The sequence below is a fragment of the Globicephala melas genome, chromosome 8 (assembly GCF_963455315.2).
Source record: "Globicephala melas chromosome 8, mGloMel1.2, whole genome shotgun sequence".
Classification (NCBI taxonomy): Eukaryota; Metazoa; Chordata; class Mammalia; order Artiodactyla; family Delphinidae; genus Globicephala; species Globicephala melas.
The window spans coordinates 84063308-84083785 of record NC_083321.1 but is presented as its reverse complement, the minus strand read 5'-3'; the positions used below and the strand labels follow the sequence as shown (position 1 = coordinate 84083785).

Here is a 20478-nt window from a genome sequence, read left to right as displayed (position 1 = left end):
CCACTGGGCCTGCGTGTCCGGAGCCCGTGCTCCACAATGGGAGGGGCTGCAGCGGTGAGAGGCCCGCGTACCGCAAAAAACAATAAAAAAATAAAGACCCAAAGTAGGAAGAAAATATCAACTAAAGTTTTCTATTTGACTTTTTTCATTAACAACAAAAGGAAAATCTCACCTTGACAAGCTGTCTCCTTTCCTTGCCATCAGAACCCAAACAATCTATTATTTTTGGTAAATTTAAACCTCCTGCTAAACGAAATTCTTCTTTAAATGACTGTATAGTCACCAGATTTCCATATTCCCCTGTGGGGTCCACCTAATAAAATGTATAAATATGACAATAGCTCAGATACACAATTTGCATTTAAAGAAAAATGAATTATAAATGACAATTTTAATATTAAACAGAGGAATGAATGACAATGTGCTGCTGTTGGTTAAGAACTGAAGTGGTAACTTTATAAATGAAAGAAAGAAGATCTGACGTTGGAAAGGCTTTAAAAACTGACATAGATAAAATTTACCTCCCTAAACATCTCTTAATAAAAGTAGGGCATACAAAGTTAGAATAGTGTTACTGAAAAACTACTGAAAAACCCTGGTTCAGGTCTTGCCACTGACCTGTATATGTTAAGTCATCTGTATAAATTAAGTCATCTCCTCACAAAAACAAGGTAAATTTTAGAAAAATATGGAGAGGAGTTTTCTTGGTTGTAATTGCTAAATCTGGCATTTTCAGGAAATATTCAGCTAAATAATTTGCTGATAGGTTAATCCACATGATGAAGCTACATTGCAAATCAAACAACTACAGATATTAAACACTAAACTACAAACTCAAAGGAGAGATTTTACAATGTAGTTAAAATGATCATTTTCTAAACTGTAACCTTTATCATTACATATATCCCTGGCAACACCGTACTTCTAACAATAAAAGACCATCAGGACATAGCTGAAAGTGTCATGTATATTATAGTCAATTTAATATTGTAATACATATTGTATTATTTAATACCGTAATACATCACAGTCAATACATTCTAATGCATACAGAATTTTAAAAACCAGTATAAAACAATTAGGGACTTTCTTGCTCAGTTAAAACTTAATTTTGGCATAAACACATGAAATCTTTCCTTCTTCTGGCCAATAAAAATAAGTCTATAGACTTCTTCATAAGAAAGATGAAAGCTGTAAAAATGAAGGCAGAAGAAAAGAAAGCAGGAGAGGACTTTATATATTTTAATTCTTGGGCAAAGGGAATCCAATAAAGAAAAAAAACTATAGGCTGAGGACTCCCCTGTGGTCCAGTGGCTGAGAATCCACCTTCCAATGCAGGGGATGTGGGTTCGATCCTTGATTGGGGAACTAAGATCCCACATGCCATGGGGCAACTAAGCCCGCACGCTCTAGAGTCTGCGTGTCACAACTAGAGAGCCTGTGCACCGGGACTAGAGAGAAGCCCACACTCCGCAATTAAGAGCCTGCGTGCCACAAAGAAAGATCCCGCATGCCACAACTAAGACCTGATGCAACCAAATAAATAAATATTAAAAATAAAACAAACTATAGGTTGAAACAAGTGAAACTGCCAATATTTAACCAATTTTGACCTACAAAAAAAGGCTATTTCAAATGGTTTAACCTACTAAAGAGTAATTTAGCTTAATTAAAAAATCAGGGGCTTCCCTGGTGGCACAGTGGTTGAGGGTCTGCCTGCCAATGCAGGGGACACGGGTTCGAGCCCTGGTCTGGGAGGATCCCACGTGCCGCGGAGCAACTAGGCCCGTGAGCCACAATTACTGAGCCTGCGCGTCTGGAGCCTGTGCTCTGCAACAAGAGAGGCCGCGATAGTGAGAGGCCCGCGCACCGCGATGAAGAGTGGTCCCCACTTGCCGCAACTAGAGAAAGCCCTCGCACAGAAACGAAGACCCAACACAGTCAAAAAATAAATAAATTATTTAATTAAAAAATAATCAAAACAGTTAATGGTAGATTACCTTAATTTCCATAGTAGGAACAACAACATCTTCTAAATTTTTAAGTTTGATAATGGGCTGGTCTGCCGGAATACTTATGCCTTCTGTATTTAAAATAAAGAGGTTTCAGTGACAACTGCAAATTGAGGAATAGTACTGAAGGTAAAGCAGGAGAATTCAGCAGGTACCATAAACCCAAACTGTGGCTAATTTGTGGTTCAGGCCCTGATTTAGAAATGAAGACCAAGGGCTCAGGACACAATGCCACTCAGGGTCAGGGCATAACAATGGTTAACATGGCTTACAAATGAATTTGCAGGTTACCTGGCGCTGGTAACTAGACCAGATTTACCTGAGGGATCAAATCGAGCAACTTAAGATAATTATATACAGTGTAAATAGCACATAGATAATGTACTCCTGTCATATTACTATTAAATCTGACTAAAGGACATGACAATAGTCTTTGTTTGCTTAGAGAGGAACACTATGAGAAGCCTCATTCTTATTTCAAAATAATACAAATTTAAATGTGAAGATATGATTCTGAACAGAAAAAAGAATACAATTATTAAAGTATGGGGAGAGAGATACAAATAACCAAATATTATAGCAGCTTATAATTATTTAAATAGACACAGCAAGAAGAATAATGGAGAAAATGATAAGGTCTTCCCATTTTTAAGTCCTAGAGTGCAGTCACCTATTATCAGTTCCACAAAAAGATATTAAGTAAAAAAGTGACTGGAGGGGTGTTGAAGCTATTATACAAAAATTAAGTTTTGAATCATGTGTAAGTTGTAATCATCAGGACATTCACATCTATAATTAATGTGTGTGAGTTGAACAGATTTACATTATTAAGCTCTATAATCAATACATCCCTACAGAGAATAACACAGCAAGAAGGCAACACTCATTCTTTCAAACTGCATACTTCTCTGAGCCTTCCACTGAGTGGCATCTAAATTTGCTAGTATAATGTAAGCATCACAAAGTGCCTCAACACTTCTGACCATCTGAGGTCTCCTGCTTCTCATAGTACGTATTATTTTGTTTGCAGCCTCGGTTCGATCCTATTAATAAAAAACAAACAAAAAATATTATATAAGCAAATACCCAAGACTTAAACTTTTCAGAGTTATAATAACAAAAGGAAAAGTAATTTATGCACAAAGCTAGACAATGGAAGGACTATAATCCCTCAGAGACCAAGTCATCTTATTATGAATGAAATACATCAAAGATATAATAATCTCAAGAGTAAATGACTTGGGTGCCTTGTAAAATTTATTTTTTCTTTGCTCATTGCTCTGAGGAAAAAAGGTAAAAATACTTTTGGTATTTCTTATGCTTTGAGAAATATTCAGGAGTTTTCAACCAATTTTAGGTAGCATCACAATAACAAAGGATTTACAATCTGAATACTGTCAAGAACACACACTCCTAGAATTCCTGAGACTTAAGAAAGGAATATTTTGGGAAAAAATGAATATTACAATTCAAAAAGGTATGCATGTTCAATCCAGATACCTCATCAAGCTGAGAGCTTTGTTTAGGTGCATTTTTAGTTATTCTACTCCTTCTTGCTGCCTCTGGTTTGGTCAAAAATTCATCTTTGTTTGCATTTGCTAAAGCCAGTATAATAAACAAAGTATGATGAGGGTGATCCATTGAAATTCTAGAGATGAGCTGTCATAAAATTAAGAACTGTTAGTTTTATGGAAACCAAAAAAAAAGAAAATCCATAACCTTTTAAATTTTGCTTAACATTAAGATATGTGTTACTGTACTAGATGCTGCCGTGGGTGGACTGTGTGAGTATGGGTATGTATGAGAGAGAGAGAGACAGAAGTACATGAGGAATAAGAAAGAGAAAGAAATTGAGTAACTTATGTGGAGCATGAGAGGAGACAAAAGGGAATCTTTATTCTTGCCCTCATATATATATATATATATATATATATATATATATATAGCATAATAAATATGAGTGACTAAACTTTTTTTGTATTGCCACTTCCTGGAGTGGAACAGTAGTATATAATAATATAAAAGAAAAGCAACTGTAGTTTGATTTTCAGGTTTACTTACATTATTGAGGACTTCATGAAATCCTAGGCCTCCCATCATCTTAGTCCCCATTCTAGCAGCCAATTGGTACATAAGAGGCAAAAATTTATATGATGGAATCTTCATTCCATCTCTCTACCATTAAAAAGAACACAAAATTAAAAAAACAATGCATGTCAAATAGTCTCACAACTAAGCAAATAAATTATTCTAAGAAAATGCTCCTCTACTAGTATAATCATCTAGCAGATATTAAATAAAATTTCACTAATCACATATTTTTACTTATCATTTATCTTAAAGTCTAGATTGATTCACTGGTCAGTCATAATATTTGAACCTAAATCAAACTGTATTCAGAACTGGAATACTTGGCACTGCTCATATTCCAGTGAATCCAAGGAGAACAAATGTGGATCTAAGGACTATTGTAATCTTGACTCCTGAGAAGTCAGTGTGAATAACAGGGAATAATTATTTTTCCCTACATGCTAAAAGTAACAGGATTTAATGTACATTAGTAGCAGAGGTTGGTTGTATCATTCTCTTCAGCCAGAAGAACCATTTTACTTCTAAGCTTCAAACTGATTGCCAATATATACCTTGCCAACATAACTTTAATATTAGGTGTCATCAATAAAACCTAAGATTTTTTAAATAAAAATTTACAAAATACTGCCACTTTAATGTTTTCTTAAAATCTTTTTTTCCATTTACAAAAATAATTTACCATAAAAAATCCCAGAAAAGAATTAAAGCAGGGGAAAAATACCCAACCTGTGATCACATCATTTTTAATTGCTTTCTAAATCTCCCAGTCTAGCATTCTGAGTACTTTCCTATGGCGATTGCAAAGATATAGGAAAAGACTGACCTAAATTCTCTCATAGCCACATAAACCTACATCATTAGAGCTAATTAAGTACCTACGTGTAGAGCCCTGAACCAAGTGCCAAGGATACAAAGTATACAAAATCCATGACATTGAGGGGCTTATGTCTAAACTTTTAAAGCACAGGCTAGAATATTGGGTTGAAAAAGAACACTTGCCTTCATCATGCCATTGACTTCAGAAACTCCAGAATTTTCAAGCCAGAGGGAACAAAGACGGAATATCCACGTATCATGCCCTTCTCCACTTAATAAGCAATTGATGTAATTTTCAACTGCCTTACATAAGAAACGTTTACGATCTTCTTTCAATGCATGGAGTGCACATTCATCCAACTCCAGCTCTCGCTGAACCTTTACTGTGTACCTTACATTGGATAATTAAAGCAAAACACAAAAGCCATCAAATTTTATAGAACTACAACATCATATAAGATATACAAAGTAAATAAAAAATCTGGTGTCCACCTTAGGAGAAAAAGCAAAATTCTAAGAATTATAAAGGGGAACAAACTTAGTTTTGTCTTAAAGTAAGTTTGTGCAACTCAAAAGCTATCTTAGGCAACCAAAGACAAAGTGGACTCTATCCAAGGTATTTCGTGAATGTTATTCTCTACTTACACTAAAATATATAGACCAAAAGCAGGTTTGAATAAAGGATTTAATGACATCAAAATAGGTAACTCCTATTTAATTTCAACACCTATCTCTTCTTCAACTGTGATACCAACAAACAAACTAAAAAAAGCAAAACAAGAAGCTAACATCAATATACTTTACAATTAGCTTAGAACCAGAGCATGAATTCTTATCTGGTTCTCTATACCTGTATATATACTGTATATCTGTATATCGTGTCACTTGTAGACCCCTAGTTACCTGTTGGTCTGAATTTTATGTTCCCTAAGAAGGCCAACTTCCTCTTTAGCTCTTTTCAGGAGAGCTTGCTTGTTTTCAAATTCTGACGATTTCATGTAGTTTTCAATTCTTTGGTACTGAGTATCTGAGAACCGTGCTAATGAGAGAAATGCCTTCATTTTTCCATTTCTGAGCCCATCATTGCTTTCTCCATCATAATTTCCAGCAACTTCCACTGCCTTCAAGAAAAAACAATACATTTATATATTTACAGATACTAAATACATCTAAAGAATTACTCAGATCAAAGAAATATCCACACTAAAGTTTAATTTATATATATGTATATAAGCTAAATTATATGAAGTACAGTATTTTCTTGACTTTGCAAAACAACTTTGACATGGCAGAAATAACCAAAATAGCTAATATTTGCAAAGAACACTGCAAAAACAAAAAGCTCTATAAAAGTTTTTAAAAATCATATTATGGGGGGCTTCCCTGGTGGCGCAGTGGTTGAGAGTCCGCCTGCCGATGCAGGGGGACACGGGTTCGTGCCCCGGTCTGGGAGATCCCACATGCTACGGAGCGGCTGGGCCCGTGAGCCATGGTCGCTGAGCCTGCGCATTGGAGCCTGTGCTCTGCAACGGGAGAGGCCACAACAGTGAGAGGCCCGTGTACCGCAAAAAAAAAAAAAAAAAAAAAATCATATTATGCTTTTCATGTTCATTTATTTAGTGAAGTAGCTATTTCTAAAATTAGCTAAACTAAATAAGAGGGAGAAACAGGAAGGTCAAAAGCAGTAGTAGCACTGGAGTCCCAGTCCTACTTGTAGTGTTGGGCTACAAATGAATAATAAAGGTTGACTTGCATATTACTTAATCACCTATTTTTACAAATAAGTTAAGTGGAGAAATTATCAGAAACTTAGCTTAGAACCAGAGTAGTTTAAAGAGTAGCTGGTGATGGGGGTAAAGAGAAGACACATTTGGGCTTACTTTCCAAACATGCTCCTTCTTTTGTAACATTGTTTCATTCTGCCCTGAAGAGTATACAGAGCTACAACAGTAATAATATTTAGAAAAGTGAAGTCATGCTTTTATTTGCCTTTGAAATACATCTGATCCCAATAAAAACATCAAATGTGTTCAAGCTAAACAACTCTCTTAAGGGCTGCTCAAAAATCTTACCTTTTCTAGATAGGTCTGCATGATGACTGCAGGATTTTCTAAGCAAGTTTCTGCTAACCAGGTGCCACAAACCCTCAGACATTCTGTGTATATTAGTTTTAGGTTGGGATCATTCTGTATATGAAAGCAAAATCTTAAAATGTAATTCATTATCATGACTATATAAAAGAATCATCCACGTAGGGGGAAAAAAGCAGGTTAAAAATGTCTTTCCTCATTTGCTTTTACCTTACAACTATTTTAATAATTCCAAATATGTAGGTTTATAAAATAATCATTCTCTACTGTTTATTATTATTACTATTATCAGAGCAACTCACATTTATTGAGTACTTTCATATGCTAGGCATTTCTACCAGCTTTATGTATAGTAACTCATTTAATCCTTAAAAGAACCCTATGAAATAAGTACTATTGTTATCCTTAATTAGAAAACTACAACTGAGGTCAAAGAGAGTAGGTAACTCCCTGGAGTCCACATTGTTAAGCAATATTTAAACAACATATCATATGAGTTCCCAGGGCTTTGGTATAATGATGAATTCTCTAGTGATGGAGGATGTAATATAAGTTTCCATTATCCAAAAGTACAAAAAGTTGATATTCACCAAGTAGGTTTATGTCAGAGGGACATCATTGTGTCCAAACCTTTAAAACACTTCATGATTCCTACAAATGCTGCTACTTTGCCCATCATATGCTGGAGATAGAGTTGAAGAAGCAACCAAGTTTACAATAACTAATATAGGTAATGTTAGATAAAATATTAGACATGATGTTTTCAAGGTATTTGGATTAGCAACCCAATTATTCCAACTTGCTTTTTTCTAAAAGTTTTGTTCTCTTATGCATTTCCTCTTCCATTTTTTTTGTCATTTCAAATTTATAGTATCTATTTCATCTTTGTTTCCCACATACTGTAGAAAGTTTAAAAAACTGAGGCTTATCACTGGGATAGATTAACTGACAACAAGATGGACTGATAGAAATGCTATAAATAGGAAAAATGAATACTTTCTAAACTTCTTTTACAAATATTAATTTTCAAGACTCCTTTTAACAATTTCTTGTTCATGGGTCAAAGCTTTAATAAAAGTTTTAATAAAATTGGTAATTACTTTAAATTTTATTTTAAATATTTTAATGCACAGTCATTTTTCTTATAACAGTAAAATACGAATTTGGCCAATAGAAAAAAAGTGAACCTCTGTACAACTGGCACCCAGCTTCTTGATCATTTGCTTGAGAATACTCAGGGCAAGACTCTGTTCCTTTTTTGCCCAGAATACTTGTGCTTCCTCCAGCTGCCACTCAGAGACTCCACAACTAGCTGAATTATACTGTTTAATTTGAAATATTGCCCTTTCAGGAAGCTGAAATGAAAATGACAAATAAGAATAAATACTTTTACTATTACTAATACTACCACTACTATTACTAATAAAAGCAGTTACTACCATTCACTGAGGACTTGACTATTTGTCAGGACTGTCTTAAGTGCATCTCTGATTGCCTTCCCCAGGCCCGATGTCGGCCTATCTGTTTTTCTCTTTATATAAAGACATCTATCTAATTATGTGTGTTTATACACAGTATATAAAATTGCTGACTTGTTATAAATACAATGAGTAAGTTAGGTAGCTTCTCATTTTTTTAACCAGGCAATTGAGGTTTAGAGACGGTGAGTACCTTGTTCAAGGCTCAAACTCAGGTCTAATTCCAAAATGGGAAATCTTAAACAATTATGCTATACAATGTTTTAATAGCAATCTCTGTCTCTCAATGACATTTCTTTTTTACTTATGCTTTCTATTTTCTGGGTAATAAAAGGCAAGGTCACGAGGTGAGAAGACATTGTCTTAAATCTGATTACCTGAGTGTTCTTGAAAGTTCGGGCTAATACAGATAGTTCTACAAGATGCTTGGTGAGAATATCCTTAAGACACTCTCTTTGCGAGTTTTCCATTTCCTTTTCCATCAAGATCTCCAAAATGACTGTGCGTAGAGCCATTATAGGCTCCTGAAAACTAAAATCACTGTCTTTGAGAAGCTGGGAATGTTTCCACCACTTAATGTATACTTCAGAGGGCTGCCTATCTGTTATTGATCTGAAAGCCAAATCACAGAATTCACATAAGAGAAATGAAAAAAAACCACAAAAAACCCTGCTAATATGCAGGTTCTGAAACTTAAGATTTAATAAACACAAAGGAATTTTTTTTTTTTTTAATTGACAAATACAGGCAGTGGGCCGGATTTGGCCCGCGGGCTATAGTTTACCTACCCTTGACCTGGTCCAACATTTTCTCTTTTTTTTTTAACATCTTTATTGGAGTATAATTGCTTTACAATGTTGTGTTAGTTTCTGCTTTATAACAAAGTGAATCAGCTACACATATACATATATCCCCATACCTCCTCCCTCTTACATCTCCCTCCCATCCTCCCTCTTACATCTCCCTCCCATCCTCCCTATCCCACCCCTCTAGGTGGTCACAAAGCACCCCTGGGGGGCAGGACACAAAGGAATTTTTGCAGTAACATGACTGGAACTTCTAAAATAATCCAAAATAAGGACCATAGTTTAGAAACCTACAATATGGTCAGACCTCTGAGGGTCAGTCAGCAGAGAACCCAACACATGATGAACACTTAAAGATTTTTTCCTTTCTTTGTTTAAATTGGAGTATTGTTTATGTTAGTTTCAGGTATACAGCATAGTGATTTAATATTTTTATAGATGATACTTTCAAGATTTTCTTAAAAATACTCTTCAACCTCACAAAAAGCAACACTTCTAAACTAACATTCTTCTGAAATGAGAACACATTCATCAGGCCTGTCATTCAGAACATCTATACCTCTTGTCCAGCTCCAATGTTCCCTGTGGTAAAAAGGACAGTCAGCAAGGAAATGTAATAAACTCATTATCTACTGTGCCTGCCATGCACAGGGCATGACTCTATGCAAAATAGCAGCTGTTAAAGAAAGAACAATCCAATGAAGGAAATGCTGGCACCTGGTAAAGGTTTCATATACCGATACTATTTATTAAAGGAAGAGAAAATGCATATTGTACAATTAGTTTATATGAACAGAGTGCTTCCCAGATGTTCAACTAAGCAATACTGTCCAATCCTTTAGGCCTACTATGTGAAGAGAAATTAAGATGAAGCAAGGAGACTAAGATGATAAGGTGATGACTAGGAAATGAAAGCTCTTTTAGTTGCTTGATAAAGAAGGAAACAGTAACATAAATTCACAGGAACCAAAACTTTAATTCCTCCCAAAATGATCCTAGAGCAGCAGGTCTCAAATTTTCTAATCTCAGGAATGCTTTACACTCTTACAAATTATTGAAGACCCCCAAAGAGCTTTTGTTTATTGGATTATACCTATTAATATTTACCTTATTAGAAACTAAAACTGAGAAAAATCTAACATGTATTAATTTATTTTAAAATAACAATAGTAAATCGACTATATATCATATATCATAAATAACATTTTTTATAAAAAATAACTATCCTTCCCAAAACAAAACAAATTTAGTGAGAAGAGCACTGTTTCACATTTATGCAAACCTCTTTGATGTCTGGCTTAATGGAGACAGTTAAATTCTCATCTTTGCTTCTGCATTTGGTTTGCTGTGCTATGATGTTTGGCTGAAGTATATGAAGAAAATCTAGCTTCATACAGATACATAGTTGGAAAAGGGAGGAGTATTTTCATAGTCTTCAGATAATTGTGGCTATTCTCTGATACCTCACCAAAACTTCACTATACCTCATGAGAGAATGAGAGCAAAAATACCAGATAACATTTTGTAAGAACAGTTTTGATTTCATGAACTCCTGAATGGATCTTGGGAAAACCAGGATCTCTACACCACACTTTGCGAACTGCTGTCCTAGAGCATAGGTATTTGGTACCAGCTCATCAAACTTTCCCTTTCTTCCTTATAACTCCCTAGCAGAGAAAGATCCAGGAACACTGGAAAGTGAGATCACTTCCTTTTCACCATTATAAGAGGCAATCTCCCCTAAACACTCCATATTCATTAACATCGACTGTTTACTAAGAATTGGTCACCAGGAAAAAGCACTAGGGATACAAAGGATTCAAGAATAAATAAGCCCTATTTTTAGGGAGCTTCTAGTACAGCATGGCAGAGTATACATAAAATGACACCAATGCAATGTGATACTAAAACAGAATGGAGTATAATGTGCTATGGTAAAAAACATGAGGAAACAATTTCATCTAGGGTTGAACAGGGAAAAAGTTGTAAAGAGAAAAACACAATAAGTTAAATTTTAATAACCTGAATTTTTACAATGAATATTTTTGAAAATGTTTATTTTAACAAGATCACAGTTCATTAGGTTAATTTACTTATATCTTGATAAAAGATATTGAAATAAACCTATAGCTGATCTCTATATAGTTTTTATTTTTTAAAGTCCCTATTGGTAACAGAAAGGTTATACTTTGGAATACACAGTCATTTCAATCACATACCTTGAGAAAAGCTCCCCAATGTTTTCGAGCTCTCCGATGGCCTGCAATCTGCTAAGTGTAGGGTAGAGGGAATACACAGACTCAAGACTGCCCTTACACAACTCTTCCACTTCTTTAACTCTAGTGGCAGAAAAGACAAGACACTTAAAAACTAAGAAGAGGTTTGCAGGAAGATAAAAGTTGACTTCCCATTATAGGCCTTGGTGTGGATCTAATAATACTAACACTCACAAGCACAAGCATAAGGTAGTGGAAACAAAGTAGGGCACATTACTGGATTCCTCTGAACCCAGTTTTTTCACTTCCAGTTGAAAATTAAAGAATACATACAGAAAAAGCCTAACAAAGTGGCCACCACATGATAAGCACTTAAATGGTAGCAAGTATTACTTCTGTAATAAAGTACAGGATTTATTAGATCACAAATACTGTTAAACAAAAAATGTGTTACATTTGTTTAGCCTGTTAGAGTTAAGTTCTTTGTTGTGCATTATCTCATTTGTACCTCATAACAAGCCTTTAAGAATTGATCATTAGTCACCATTTTATAAAAAGGACACTAAACGTTAAAAGAGGTAAATGACACATAACTACTAGAGGAGAAAAGATTAAAATTCTCAGTACACTGGTCCCGGAAGAAAACAAAGGAATGGGAAACAAGAAGACCTTCTTCAGTGTTCTGCGTAAATAATTGATCAGGGCTCCTAAAGGGAATTTTATTTTTAAAGGTAGAATATATCTGAACCACATAAGCAAAGAAAAAGTTATTACATAAGAAAAAAATAACTTACACTTTATGTAAGTACCTAACATATGAGCATGCTCTTACATCTAAAACAAAAACTTAAAACGTAACATTGGTTATATATATATAAACATTTGTGTGTATATATATGTGTACATATACATATCAAGTGTGTATTAAAGAATTCTTTTGTACAAAATTTAAAATATGAAGTACAGAATACAATTATTAAGACAAGAATACTCATAATTCTTATGAAAACATGCTTGCAACAGATAAAATTCATCTGAGCACTCATTTCTCAGATATGTAAAAGCTATGAAATTCTTAATTGTTGAATATTTCCTCCCACTTTTGCACTACTTTGAGTTTCAACACTGACTAGTATGAATTATTAATTACACAGGGAATTTTTTTAAAGGAGGAAAAGGGAATGACAAGGAAACAACCTGACCACAGCCACCAGGTCTTACTCCTTCACCAGTGCAAATCCTTGTGTTGAAATTATTCTTCAAGTTTTCAGAAAAGAAGCCATGACATTAAATATTAAAATACAGTAACTCTTTCTTTTTATAATACCTGGCATATTTGAGATTTTCATAAAAAGTGGAGAATTCCCCATCTCTTAGAGACTGCAGAGCATTATACAATGATTCATGGTAACTGGTTCCTTCTATTCCTTTGCTGTGAAATAATTTTAAAAATAAAAGAAAAAAACATTTAAAAATAGAGACTCCTAAGATATGTATGCATAAACAGCTTCACCAAAAGGCAAAATTTTAAACTAAAATTAAGATATCTCCATTTTAAAGAAATGCATTTCTAGAAAACTTGGTAAGAATTACAAAGAATTTTGTGGATCATTTAAATTCTTCAAGCAGAAAAAAGTGAATTTCTCAGATATTTTTCCTGGCTCTAAACATGTTATATTCTCATTTATTTATTTGATGAACACCTACTACGTGCCAGGCACTAGTCACCAGGTTCTAGATGCAGGGAATCCATTAGTGGACAAGTCAGATCAGGTCCCCATTCTCATGGAGTTTATGTTCTGGTTTGCAGATGGACAATAAATAAGAAAAATACCAGACAGTGACAAAGGACGTATAGGAAAGTAAAATAGGGTAACAAAACAGAATGACTGGGTGGCTATTTTAGAATGGACAGTCAGAAAAGATGTATCTGAATATGTCACATTATTAAACTACAGTCTGAATGACAAGTAGCCACCTTCACGGTAACAGGGGAAAAAGAAGATATAAAAACAGCCTGGCTTGATGGAAAAAAACATGGGAGAAGTGCTATGTGGCTGAAATATAGTATGCAAGGGGAAAAACAGAATATGGAGATTCACAGAGACAAGTAGGAATCAGCTCACAGAGTAAAATGTTTTTAAAATATGAGTGCATATCTCTAATTTTACAGCAATCTAACAGTTTGAAATCTGAAAGACATTCTAATTAATGAAATTTTTTTCTATGAAAGTGATTAAACATACAATGAATATGATTTAATTTTTTTGCTTATATCATCAAAAGACTTTTTACATAAATACACAATCTTTTATTAGATTAGGTGTTTGGCTTTTCATTCAGAACACATGGTGATGGTATATGTAGGTTATAAACGTTTTCTTCCCGTGCTAGTGATTTAGCAGTGTTTTTTTTAATAAAAGAAAATATTTCACAAATAAAGATAAACAGTCTTTCGTGTACCATCCAGCCAATAAAAGTGCCATCTAACTAAATAAAATGTTTGCAGCAGGAAGTGAGAAGGGAAACGCCTATATTTCTCTTTGGATTTATAAACAATAAGTGAATAAGATTCTCATGAGAAAATAATTTTTATATTTCTATTTTCAAAAATATCTTGAGGGTGGAGGTGCCCTAATATAAGAAGAGAGTGAAATTCAGCCTTACGTACACTCACTGCATACTGCTGTGTATTATTTAAGCATTTAGCTTACAGCATCTACAAAACATGAAAACATAACACCTGCTACATTCATAGAGCAAGATAAAAACAGTTCATTATTCATAGCTAGAGAAATGGCCATTAAAAATGTCTGAATTCTTCTTACTTGACAGAAATGCAGTGGTCCCACTGCATATTCCTCCATGCTACTTGGTAATGAAGTTCCTGTAGTTCAGCACACCACTCTTTATTTTCATGATCTAATCCCCTTAAATAGACGGAAAGGATATGGCAGAGTCCCAAATTCTGCAAGGCCTATGCAGGAGTTAAAAAAAAAAAAGGAATAAAAAATAACAGAATACTAGAGATACAAAAAACAGCAAACATAAAAAGTAACTTTCGGGCTTCCCTGGTGGCACAGCGGTTGAGAGTCTGCCTGCTAGTGCAGGGGACATGGGTTTGAGCCCTGGTCTGGGAGGATCCCACATGCCGCGGAGCAACTGGGCCCGTGAGCCACAACTACTGAGCCTGAGTGTCTGGAGCCTGTGCTCCGCAACAAGAGAGGCCGCGATAGTGAGAGGCCCGCACACCGCGATGAAGAGTGGCCCCTGCTTGTCACAACTGGAGAAAGCCCTCGCACAGAAACGAAGACCCAACACAGCAAAAAAATAAAAAATAAACTCCTACCCCCAACATCTTCTTTAAAAAAAAAAAAGGTAACTTTCACAATTTTAGTAGTTCACAACATCACTTAAAATGCCAACCTAAAACACAAAGATTGAGCTCAAAGGGTTCTGATATTGGATAAAAGAGTGGCTAAGGAATATTAGCCAGTAACAGAAATGACAACTCCTGGGACAAACTCTAGTGCAAGCTATGAGAAATAGTTTACATGAGGTTTTCCATACAAAGGACTTAATTCACTACCGGGCACATTGTACACAGTCAAGAAATGTCTTCTACTGTTAGCTAAGAAGATTATGACCAACAAATCTACACTATCTTTCAGGTCAGTGACTTTTCCAATTTACCTGTGTATCCCTCTGAGTTTTAATCCCAGTGCCTAAAAAAGAACCTTCAGTCTTACCTCTACAGTTTATCTGGTTGTGTAAATATTCCACTGACATACTGAAATAATCTGAGCACTACACTAGTAGTGCTTTACCAAAGCAGAAAAAAAAGTACCTGGATTATTCCTGCCTGGCGAGTTGAGGAGGAGATTGCTGTCTCAAGGTCATATGTTACTAGGGCTTTCCCCCACATTGCTTCATGTTCATATGTTCGCAGTCTATAAGAAAAGAGTTTTTAAATGCTTTTGAGTTTTACATACATGTAACTTCTTTCATAACAGAATGACTATAGCATTATCTATAAAAAAGCAATTTACCTAGTAAGGGGTTGTAATATTTTCCCTCCACCACAACCATAAAGACTATCTGGCTCTCCTATACTTCTGTAGATTTCTAAGAGCAGATCCTAAAAACATGGAAACAACAAAAATTGGAGAGGAAAACTATCAGTTTATGAATTCAGCAAATTTGAAATTATATCATTACCATCATGTAACTCCCAACTCTACATGTTATGTTATAAAAGTAAAATATAATGATATTTAAATATATACTAAAGATACTGATCAGCAACACAACAAACTGATCCCACACAACAGAATGACTGTGGACTACCTGACAAGAATTGCTCACGATTTAGTGAATTAGATAAGAAATAAATCCCAACCTAACAGGCTTCTAACACATGCAAAAATAATCATAAAAACAAAAGCAAAAAAAAAAAAAAAAAGCAAACAATCCCATCAACAGCTAAAACTGACATGGGAAAACGAAGTCCTGCAAAGTCTGACTCTTGAAAACTGAGTTTGGTAAAAATACAAGCTGTAAAGGTTTTCTATGAGAGAAAATTCAAAGTTGCACTATGTTATAATTGGTAAAATGTGATATGGATAAAGAATTGGTTTGATGACTCAAAACTCTGTTATAAAATTCACTCAGGAAAGAATTGATTCTGCTTAAAATAATCTCAGTAAAATAAAAATTAAAATAGCAAACAAAACAGAAAGAAAAAAAGGAAAAAGAAAACAAAAATCAAAAAAGAAAACAGAAAATTAGAAACTGCATTGCAGAGAAAATTGATCAAGCAATTTAATTATCTTAATGGTACTTGCTCCAGGAAATACTTTCTAAACACAAATTGATATTGGCATAATTCTAGTAAATCAAACTGTTTCTATTCATAAACGTGAAATCAAGCCCTCAGTATTGGAACATTCAGTTCAGAAGCCTAGCACAGTGCCTGAAGCACAGGAGATACTCCAGAAACTCAGAAAAGAGGCTAAGACTATAAAGAAGCAAAAAAAGGAAAGAGAAAAATCAGGAGAATGGTATCAAAAAGGTAGATAGAACATATTTCAAGTAAGGCATGGTTGATGGTGTTAAGTGTTGATGAAACATTAAGGAAGAAGTTGAATGAAAGGTGACCGCTAGACTTAGTAGCATGAAGTTTATGACCGACATTAGCAAGTGCTATTCAGTGGAGAGAGTAAAAGGAAGGAAATGGAGACAGGAAATACAGACAACTTTTTCACAAGGTTTGGCTGTGATGGAAAGGGAGAAAAAAACGATGTCACCTTTAAGAGAACATAGGGAAAAGGGAAATGATTTTGTGTCCGTTTGAAGGAGAATGTTTTTAATAAGTTTGAAAATTTGAATATGTTGAGGAGCACGGCACAATAAAAAAAATGTTCCTGAGAAAGAGTTGATGAAAAACAAAGCACAGAAAGAAGGACAGAAGGAGAAACTTTCTCTGCTTTAACAAGAGGAAAGATTACAATGGCAGCAGATGCAGGGAGATTTCTATGTTTGACAGTGGGATGTGGTGGGACTTCCTATAATGTCCCCTATTTTTTCCAAGAAGTAGGAGGAGAGGCAAACAAAAGACAGAGAAGAGAACATCAGAGGTTTAAGCAAACTGAAGAAGATGAAACTCATTTTAGAGGAATTAGGTGACCAAAGAAATTCAGTAAGAATGGGTCAATTTAAGAGTAAACATTAAAAAATTTACAGAAGAAGCAATCTGCCCTGAGATGTGACATACAATAAACAAGTAAACAAATAAAAATATAATTATAAATGTTAAGTGCTACAAAGAAAATGAACAGAGTACTGTAGGAGAAAATACATGGTATAAATTCACCCTATGAGATAGGTGGTTTTACTTCCATCTTTCAGATAAAGGAACTCAAGGTTGGAAAGGTTAAGTCATTTGTGCAAGATTACACAACTAAGTGGTTGAGTCAGGGTTATAACTCCAGTTTGTCTACTCCAAGGCCTAAGCCTCAAACCATGAATTTATGTATATGACAGTCCAAAAAGGTAACTTCAGTTTGAAAATCAAATGACAAATCAAATCTATACAGTCTCTATAACAAAATAATAGTCCAAAGTATAAAACAAATATTATCACTTATAATAAGGTCAATAATATTTACCTGTAAACTTATTCCAGTTTCTTCCTTACTTTTTTCACTCAAACTGGAAATAGTTGTACTCTGGCTTCCTTCTTCAAACGTAAGACTTCTGTTTGTCACAAGAGCACCTCTTTTAATGGGAATATACTATTTTTAAGCTTGCTAATACATATACCATACACTTTGACAGAAAAAACTAACAAAGATTACAAATAAAATATAATGAACCATTTATATTTAAAAACAATACCAGTTAGACCTAGAATAGAAAAGGAATTTGTTAGTATTAATTCTTTGAATGAGAATTACATTTGAATGACAGTCTCGTTTATGGGAAGGCTATATGCCAAAATATGCTTATTTACAGAGCTTAAAAATAGAGAAGTCCCTGAGTTCAATTCCTAAATGTTCTGTCAGTGGTTTTACCTGAAGTTTAACCTCATTAATAAACACAGGCACACAAAATTAAGACCGTACTTGAGACACCGCTTAACACTTGATAATTTGGCAAAAATTAAGAAGTCTGATAATATTAAGTGTTAAAAAGGAAGTGGATCAGTAACAACCAAGGTAATAACACTAGTAAGTGATAGTCAGAATTAGAATTCAATTTCTCTACTCCAAGGCCTCAGCTTTACATATGCATATGATACTCAATCCTATAAATAATTTCAATTCTAAAACCATGCCAGCTATACAATGTTTATGACAATAATAATCCAATGTATAAAATAAATACTATCATAAGTGATGTTATCTCTATTATTTACCTATACTTATTTCCGTTTCTTCTTTACTTTTTTTACTCAAACTAGAAATAGTGGTAGTTTGAATCCCTTCTTTAAATGTGAAGCTTCCTACTGAGCCACTTCTTCGTGAACTACATTTCTGAGTTGGTATAACCACTTTAAAAAACAATTTGGCACTATCTTATAAGACTGAAAATTTGTATACCCTGCAACCCAATAATTCTACACCTATCATTAACAGGGGAATGGTTAAATGAATTGTGGCATATTCTCCCACTGGTATATTATGTGGCAGTGACAAATTAATGAACCACAGCAACACACAACATAGACAAATCTTACCAAAAAACTGAGGGAAAAAAACAAGTTGTAGGAAAGCACACATATAACTTCTTAGGAAGCTCAAAAATAAGGAAACTAAACTATATTTATGGGTTTCTACTCACATGAAAACAGTATCATCCAAACAAATGAGCAACACAAAACATGAGATAACATTTACTTCTTGGAGGAGCACAGAGGGGTGGGATAGAGGAGACCCACTGACAAAATGGCACTGACAACATTCTATTTTGCTTTATAACCTTTATATGTAAATATTACATATATTTTCCTTATTGGTAAGTTATGCAGAAAAAAGTTTTTAGAGGAGAAACTTGGAAAGTAGGAACAACAGTATTAGAGTCTATGATTTTGAGTCTAGAGCTATAATTCATCTAGGCAAAAAACAGAGTTGCCAGGACTTCTGTCAGGCATTGCCTTAGGTATTAGGAATACTAAAATGACTGAGGCGTGAACTACGACCAGTTGTCTAAATCCTGTTTGAAGGAGTTTTGATTTCTTTCTAAAAAAAATTATGGATACTAACTTTGAAGGCTCATACTTTCTCAGGAGCAAGTTAACAAATAAAACTCTGTATGTATTCCTGAATACCTAGTATAAGGCATTTTGCTATTAACTAACTCGAATAGAAAACCTAAGAGAGCAATTCAGTTTTCTGACCTGACAGTGTTTGTAAACTGTTGATCTGTATTTTGCTTTTATACTTTTCCTGATCACTTTAGATTTATAAAAGTCTCAGTTCACCTGAGTCACTGAAGAAAATTACCATTCCCTGCCCTCTCTATACACCTTATGTTTGTTTGCCCTCCCCTTCCCATCAGGCATCTGAAAACAAAAAAAATCAAAATCAGACTGTCAAAGCAAACAGCAAGCCCCATTTGTCAAGCACTTTTCCCCTAAAGTTAACAAAAATAAAATCCAGGCACTCCTGCTTGTTAAACAAGCAATTTTGCAAAAATGTCCCGCATTCTATATGATCACCTATCCTCAAATTAAAAGAGCTTTTATTTATACTCAAATAAGAGCTCAGTTATTCACTCCTGATTAGTAAAAAAATATTATTCTATGGAACCAAGATACCGAGGCACATTCAGATTAAAACTACTACTACTAAGTATGCAGGATTTTTGCCAAATTTTTAAGATCAAGAGTAGGCAAAAATCAATTTCTTACTCATTTCATACTTAAAGGACAACGTATCAATACTTGTCTTTGTACAAAGTCTAAGTGATCACAAACATATCACTTATACATTATACAAATGATCTACATATTATAGATTTTTAATTGTTTTCAATTGAAAAGTAGAAATTAAAACAAACCAGAGAGTTAAGAAATCAGTCCAAGCCTACTAAGTTAATTATATTTGAACTAGGCTCTGAATTCCGGTTCCCGGTTTTTCACAGTCCAAAAACCATACTGCTTCTAGCTTAATGACAATCCAAAGTAGAAATTGTAAGTAGCAAGCATAAGAAATGCATCAATATAACACCTCTTTGCTAATTTTGTAATATGAGTGATTTTGTGGTGGAAAAGTGAGGATAACTATAAAAATAAACACTAAGCTATTTGAAATAAAGACTTGAGAAGGGCAGTTGGGACAATAAACTGTATATTTTTTACTCTTCGACTTTCCTGGCTATTTTTTGCTTTTCCCTATTATCTAAGATACTTGTTAGACTTTTATGAAAGTTCTAACTCAGAGGAAAAGCAAATTAAAGTAGTAGAGATA

The 20478-nt window shown here is 34.3% G+C and overlaps 1 protein-coding gene across 1 annotated transcript in view; it reads right to left on the bottom strand.

The window, feature by feature from the left end:
* The window catches only part of ATM (ATM serine/threonine kinase), a 140216-nt gene that overhangs the window by 30606 nt on the left and 89132 nt on the right, over positions 1–20478 (bottom strand). The window contains exons 40-55 of the mRNA XM_030836236.3: positions 17677–17764; positions 15559–15647; positions 15357–15459; positions 14338–14486; positions 12837–12941; positions 11513–11632; positions 8865–9099; positions 8197–8364; positions 6992–7105; positions 5823–6040; positions 5103–5310; positions 4074–4187; positions 3513–3671; positions 2917–3055; positions 2001–2083; positions 173–313 (exon numbers count right to left, since the gene is read on the bottom strand). Of these exons, the coding sequence (XP_030692096.1) occupies positions 173–313; positions 2001–2083; positions 2917–3055; positions 3513–3671; positions 4074–4187; positions 5103–5310; positions 5823–6040; positions 6992–7105; positions 8197–8364; positions 8865–9099; positions 11513–11632; positions 12837–12941; positions 14338–14486; positions 15357–15459; positions 15559–15647; positions 17677–17764 (2233 nt within the window). The remainder of the gene's footprint in view (positions 1–172; positions 314–2000; positions 2084–2916; positions 3056–3512; positions 3672–4073; positions 4188–5102; positions 5311–5822; positions 6041–6991; positions 7106–8196; positions 8365–8864; positions 9100–11512; positions 11633–12836; positions 12942–14337; positions 14487–15356; positions 15460–15558; positions 15648–17676; positions 17765–20478) is intronic.